The sequence below is a fragment of the Suricata suricatta genome, chromosome 3, assembly GCF_006229205.1.
Source record: "Suricata suricatta isolate VVHF042 chromosome 3, meerkat_22Aug2017_6uvM2_HiC, whole genome shotgun sequence".
Classification (NCBI taxonomy): domain Eukaryota; kingdom Metazoa; phylum Chordata; class Mammalia; order Carnivora; family Herpestidae; genus Suricata; species Suricata suricatta.
In genome coordinates this window covers 2,488,362-2,494,782 of record NC_043702.1, presented here as the reverse complement: position 1 = coordinate 2,494,782, position 6,421 = coordinate 2,488,362, and the positions used below count along the sequence as shown (strand labels likewise).

Below are 6,421 nucleotides of genomic sequence, written 5' to 3'. Positions count from 1 at the left end.
CGGAGGGACAAGGAGGGATCTCCCGGTCAGGGGTCCGCCCTGCGTGGTTGAGGATGGCCCTGTTGTGCTCAGGGATCCAGAACACGACAGGAGGCACAGGTGGGAGCCGGGTTCTGGTGGCGTTTGCTGAGTCGTTAAACTCTGTGGGGTAGCAGAGAGGCAGCAGCCGGGGCATCTGGGTAAACTCCGCGACACCTTCAAGCCCAGCTGGGCCGGCAGTCCTGCGTGGAGTCGCGACCCAGGAGGGAGAGCCCCAGGGCCCACAGGATTGTGGTTTAGAGACAAGGGGGCTACACGAAGGAACACAGGACCCGGCCACACCTGCAGCGTGGGCTGACAGCCCTAACTAGGACCTGAGAAGGAACGGCTGAAGAGGAAGCAAGAACAGTAGACCTAGCACGGGGTTTTAAGAGGCAGGAGGTTCCTGACAGCGTCAAATGCTGCAATATTTAGGCAAGAAGAAAACTAAAGAGTCCACTTGACACTAAGGACTTCCTTGGAGACTTCCAGAAGCTTCCAGTACAGTGATGGAAAATGTGGGCAAGAGTGACGTTTTGTGATAAGCAAGCAGGTGAGGAAATGAGAACAGAAATGATTTTCAAGAACCTGGACTGTGAAGGAAACTAGGAGAGTGACTAGGGCCCTGTGAGGTCTGACACCTTCCACGCTAGAGAGTGGGTAAGACAGAAGGCAGGAGCTTAAGGTTCAGGACGTAGCTCGACTGTGGGGGTGACAAGGTCCACCGAACGGTCCTGACTTGGATGTCTAAGGGCACAGAGCAGATCTTCCGAGGTTAAGGCGGGGCGGGAACTGGAGGGGGAAGAGGACAGCACCCAAGTGTCATCTGCTGATGGGGATGCGCAGCCAGGCAACGACGCAGCAGCGCGCTCTCGCTGCGGTAAGATGCCTGGGTGCGCCCACCGCAATCTAGTAGGCCTCTCCGTCACCAGGTAAAAACCTCATCCCTTCTTCTAGACGCATCAGAGACATTAATAAGCTGGTAAGGTTTGGACTTCCCTGGCTGCTCGCAAAAGCGATGCCTGTGTCTACCTCTGGGCAGTGTGCGGTGGCCGGGGGCTCGCGGTGGGCCCGCGGTTGTCTTAAGAGAACGCAAGTTCCGCGGCAGCAGGGGTCCGGTCAGTGTGACCCGGACCGCAGCACACAACAGGTGCTCGGCGCAGGCGGACAGGGAAGGCTGCGCAGGGCCGGTGCTCAGTCCTCGGCACCGTCAGCAAGGCTCGTGTCCCCTCCTCAGCCCCGTTCCTCAGCCTGGAACGACCCCCTCCTTCTCGACACCCGTCGCTGGTGGCTTTGGCTGCTCTTTCAATACTCCCGGCCTCCCGGGGCCCGCGGCGGTCGGCGATTGCCAGGCCGGCCGAAGCGCCCTTGGCCTTCACGTCCGCGCGGCTCGAGCTACGGGCGCCGGCTCCTGCCTCGCGTCCTCTTCTGGTGCAGGGGCTGCTGGAGGGACCGCAGTCCAGCCTCGGACGGCCACACGGCCACTTACCCGACAGCGCGAGGATCCTGGTGGGCACCTGCCTCCGGAAGCCCGTCGGCAGGGGGCGCGGCCTCCGTGCCCGGAGGCCTCTGGGAGTCGCGGTCCCGGCTTGGCCTACAGCGGCCTCGCGGAAGAGGAAGTGGGAGGACAAGAACCACATCTCCCAGGAGGCGTCGCGGCTCGTCTCGGGCGGGGCGGGGGCGTGGCCAAGGCCTCGGCCCCGCCCAGCGCAGAAAGTCTCCCGAAGGCCTCCGGAAATCCTGCCAGTCCTGCGGCGCCTCTGGGTGCTGTCGGCTGCCGGAGTCCGGCCCGACGGCCCCTGGAGCTCCGCTCTCTCATTCCCAAACCGGGTTGCTCTCCCCGGCGCTTGGCGGATCCCCGCGCTCAGGTTGCTCGCTAAGGCCCGAGGCCCGAGCAGAGCGGAGGGAGGGAGGGTCCGCGGCGGCCTCTGGTCGGTCCTTGAAGGCCGCTAGCGGGCACCCCACGTGGGAGTGAGGAGGCGGGTTAGGCCTGCTGCTCAAGTCCAGGTTAAAGATGAGATGGGGTGCCAGCCCTCTGCCGGTGGAAAGATGACGTCTGGACACTGGAGTTTGGAGGAGGGGAGGTGACAGGAAGATTGTGACTTGTATAATTACCTTCCGTAATCACTGGGGTACCATGAAGGAGCCGTGATGGCGCATTGGGGGCTGAGCGTCGGCTGTGCCTGGCTGTGGTTTGTGATGCCCATCAGACGTCTGAGTGGAGATGTTGAGTAGACCTGAGGCTAGGGGGGCCGACAAGGATAGAGATGGGCTTTGGATCAAGTCCCCACTCTGGAACAAGCCAAATGGACCAGGTGGGGCTACAGGGCAGGGGTGACAGGGAAGGATGCAGAGTCCTGAACGTGCATGCCCTCATTCAGAGGTTGGCCAGCAAAGGAGACTGAGGATGGCCAGGGACAGCCGAGGGGCTGGGTGTTTCTGAGGTGGAGAGAGTTTCCGGAGGGGGGGAGTGATAACTGTGAGGACACTTCACTGGAAGAAGGTTGAGCCAGGTGAAACTTGAGACACACCGTCGGGTTTGGAAACACGGAGCTCACTGGGGACCTTGGCCAGGGCCCGTTCCTTGTGGGGGAGGGGAACGCTGGCCCGACTGGAGAGAAGTGAAGGGAAGTGAGGTGCGGAGTGGAGACAGCTGGTGGAAACAGTGCTTTTAGGGAATGTCGCTTTAGAGCAGAAGGAGGCAGAGCCTAACGGGGTTGGCAGGTCCGGGGAGACGGTATCTCCTCTTTCTCCAGATGGACAGAGTACAGCTTCGTAGAATGATCCAGAGGGAGGCGAGAGATTGGTGAGGCAGCAGAGTCCCCGAGAGGTCAGAGGGAACCGAATCCAATGGCTGTGTGGAAGGCTGGCGCCACACCGTGTCATGCTGGAAGGCAGAGTGCCCGGGCAGAATAATGGGCCCCCAAGTACGTCCATGTTGTCATTCCCAGAAATTGCGAGTGGGTCACCTTCCATGGAAAAAGAGATGTTGCAAATCTGATTAAGGACTGAGGAGCCTGAGACGGAGAATCCTGGATTGCCCAGGTGGGCCAGATATCATCATGAGTTGGCTTAAAAGTAGAAGGAAGAGGGAGCCACGAAGGTCGGAAGATGGGACTATGAGGGAAGAGCCCCAACGATGCATCGTTAGGGGCCTCGAAGCTGGAGGAAGGGGCCGCCAGCCAAGAACGCGGGCGGCCCCAGGGACAGGAAAAGGAGACGGATTCACCCTGCGCCTGGGTGGCAGGGGGATAGAGCTGTTCTGAAATCACTGGCCTCTTCAGCCCAGTGACTCCCGTGTCAGCCTTCTAACCTGCAGAACTGCAAGAGAATCGACTAATGCTGTTTGAACCCAAGTTTGTGGCGATTCGTGGCAGCCACGGAAGACTAATACAGCGGGCCAGGGGCTTGATGTGGGAGGGAAGCAAACCTCAGCCAAGAGCAAGGCCAGGGAGGGGGCCCGGGGGGTGTCAGAGAGAGGAGGGGGTATGAGATGTCTGGCAGAGTGGGAAACTTGGGGAGAGAGCTTCCAAAGGAGCGCAGGCAGGACGCTGGTGGTGCGGGCTGCGCCGCACGGGCAGAGGCCGTGGCTGCTGCTCTAGGAACCACTTCCCTGTCTGAGAAGAAGCTGTTATTTTTTCTTTTTTTCTTTTAAAGTTTTATTCTTTTTTTTTAAGTCATTCCTATACCCAACGTGGGGCTCCAACTCATGACCTCAGGATCAAGAGGCGCTCTTCCGACTGAGCCAGCCAGGTGCCCCATGAAGAGAAGCATACAGGCACACAGCGAAGCCGCCCCGTACCTAGGAGGGAGGGCCAGAGCTCTGCGTCGGTGGCTTCCGGCCTGAGGGGGCCCCTGGCCCCAGCGACACCCTTCCCCCCAGGTCAGCCTCTTGCACTCTGCATCCTGAGTCCTGGGGTCCCTTTGGCCCTCTTCCAGGGCCTCTGGGAGAATGTGGCAAGTGTGCACATGAGAGGAAGCAGTTGATGCTTCAAAACAGTCCCTTGCTGATGCCCCCCGCCCCCGCCCCCAGTAGCATCGGAGCTCATCACAGTGGCCTGTGTGCTGCTGGAAGCCACGTGCAACAGAGGCCCTGCAGCGGGCCATGCTCTCCATCTGTGTCCCTGTGGACACATCCCGCGTGGGTCTGGGGCAGCTCAAATAATCCCAGGAATATCCTTCCCATCCCTCTGGAGCCCTCTTCTACGGGACTGCCTCCCCATCCCTCCAACGTATCTCCAGTCGCTAAAAAATAAGGTGCATCTGGTTTTATCGACTAGTGGCTGAGATCTGAGACTGTACCTCAGGGGAGCCGATGTGAACCCCCCACCCCCTAGGTGGCCAGGACCTGCTGGGGGGGGGGGGTTTGTAAAAGGGCTCTTGGGAAAGATGTTCTCGAAGCAAAGGTACACAACCAGAGAGGAGACCCAGGTGACAATCCTGAGCGGTCACACGCTGGCCGGTGTTGGGCCACCTGTGGAGTGACTGCGGTCAGCTCTCTGCAGGCCCTGCCCAGCCCAGGAGGGCAATGTCCCTGTTCCCCAGCTGCCCGTCCCATCACCCTCCTTCCAAGGCTTCTGACCTCTTGGGCCCAGTTTGACTTTCAGTCCAAGCCGCCGAGAGCCTCGGCGCTTTGATGAGCCGTGAACCAGGAGGGTCTCCGTGTCCCCGACCTCCCTGGCTCTGGAGGAAGGAAGCTCCCGCTTCCGTCAGGAAGAGTGACAACCTAACAGGTAGACTGATGTCTGCATTGTGCTCGTGGACCCTAAAACAGGTCATTGAAAGAAAGTTCCAAACCACACGGCGAGGAAGTAGGACTTTGTTTTATTCCTAGAAGCTCGTGTACCAGAGACTGGTCCTGGGACAGGCTCTTCCCCTGGTGCTTAGTTACTCTGGAGACAAACCCCATGCCGGCGGTATCCATCTCCGGGCTGCACACAGGCCTCAGGGAGGCGGAAGCACTGTGCACCGGGAGACGTGCCCCCCGGGGGGCTTGGGCCCACCACCATTCTACTACTCACTTTGCTGACAAAGGGTGAGAGATTTTAGAAACATTCACCAGCATTAGATCCAAGAAAAATGCCCTTCCTCAGTTTTCACACATTAGGCACAGTGATGACACCACATCATCCAGTCACACTTCTGAAGGGTAACTAATTCTCCAAAATCCTTTATTGGTAACCTAATACCCAGACTCCAAGTGTGCTAAATGCAAGGCGTTCAGGGAGGCCTTGCTTCTCTCTGGCAGATGACAGGCAATGCTGCTGAATGCACCTGCCTCCCGTGTCCCGAATGGAGTGGCGAGTTCAAGCTTCTCTCCGGCCAGGGCCGCCAGGGTCTGACGTCTCCCTCTGTCTCCAGCACGAGGGCCCGGCAATGAGGAGGGTTTCAGCACCTCTGCCCCCAGATGCACACAGTACCTGGGAAGGCCGGGCCACCTGCAGTGCTGGAGAACTCGGATGCTCTGGAAGAGCCTTCCCTCCTCCAGCCTGCAGCTCCCACCTGCCACCCAACCCGGGGCTGGGGGAGGGGGTGTCCACAAAAGATAATCGCTTAAGAATCAGGGCTAGGGGCCTGAATGGGCTGGTCATTCTGGACTGCCCTGCAACCCAATCACTGGAGGAAGAGGGCAGGCAGATCTGGGAGAGATTCAGGCCCCTGCCACCATCACAACTGTCCCCAGGGAGGAAGGAGCAGAGCAAGGGAAGGCCACACCCACCCTTGCAAACCCCGGGCTGGTGTTAGTCACCAAGGCCTCCAGACGCTCTGGGCTATGCGAGCAGCGGTCAGGCTGCCCAGGGCTGCTGGCACCAAGTCTGCCCCTTCAGCAGGGGCTCGGGTCAGTTCAGCCTCGGGGGCCTCCTCCAGGTCGGAGCATGGGTCGTCGCTGGGGGCCGCGGGACTGGGCAGAGGGGACCCCAGGACCCCTCCCATGGGCCATCCGCTTCGCCCTGGGGCTCCCGGAGCCCCGGCCAGGGCGTCCCCTAGCAGATCCCGGAAGCTGCTCCCCTCGCGCAGAGGCATGGACTCGAGCAGGTGGTTGAGGAGTTCCGCGGCGACGGTGGCGTCGATGGCCTGGCACGTGGACACGAACGTGTGCACCTCGTGCATGCACTGGATGTAGCCGGCCGCGAAGCGCTCGCTAGCTTCCGCCTGCAGCTGCTCGCGCTCTGCACCCGGGAGTGGGAGGGAGAGAGCGGCGCCCTGTCCTGTAAGCAGCGACTGCGGTGGCCACCCCCATCCCCCCGGCCCGGCCCAGCCCGCGGGGACAGGGCTCACCCAGGAGACCCGGAGGGAGCCCTGGGCGCCGACAGTACCGGAGCGCCGGGCGGGGGAAGACCCCAGGCAGTGGCGGGGGCAGTGGCGGGGCGGGCTGGGTGAACGCGCCGCCCCACCGCCACTC

At 61.0% G+C, this 6,421-nt stretch overlaps 1 protein-coding gene and 1 long non-coding RNA gene across 2 annotated transcripts in view; one reads left to right on the top strand and one right to left on the bottom strand.

Moving 5' to 3' along the window:
• The first annotated feature begins 2,165 nt into the window (after positions 1 to 2,165).
• LOC115286297 lies at positions 2,166 to 3,369 on the top strand. Its single transcript, XR_003905975.1, has 2 exons — positions 2,166 to 2,333; positions 2,970 to 3,369. It is a non-coding gene; the product is annotated as an uncharacterized LOC115286297 (long non-coding RNA).
• A 1,454-nt stretch (positions 3,370 to 4,823) lies between these two features.
• Positions 4,824 to 6,421, bottom strand: part of HES6 (hes family bHLH transcription factor 6) — a 1,814-nt gene continuing 216 nt past the window's right edge. Inside the window, exons 2-3 of the mRNA XM_029932851.1 lie at positions 6,298 to 6,391; positions 4,824 to 6,188 (exon numbers count right to left, since the gene is read on the bottom strand). Of these exons, the coding sequence (XP_029788711.1) occupies positions 5,764 to 6,188; positions 6,298 to 6,391 (519 nt within the window). The 3' untranslated portion in view covers positions 4,824 to 5,763. The remainder of the gene's footprint in view (positions 6,189 to 6,297; positions 6,392 to 6,421) is intronic.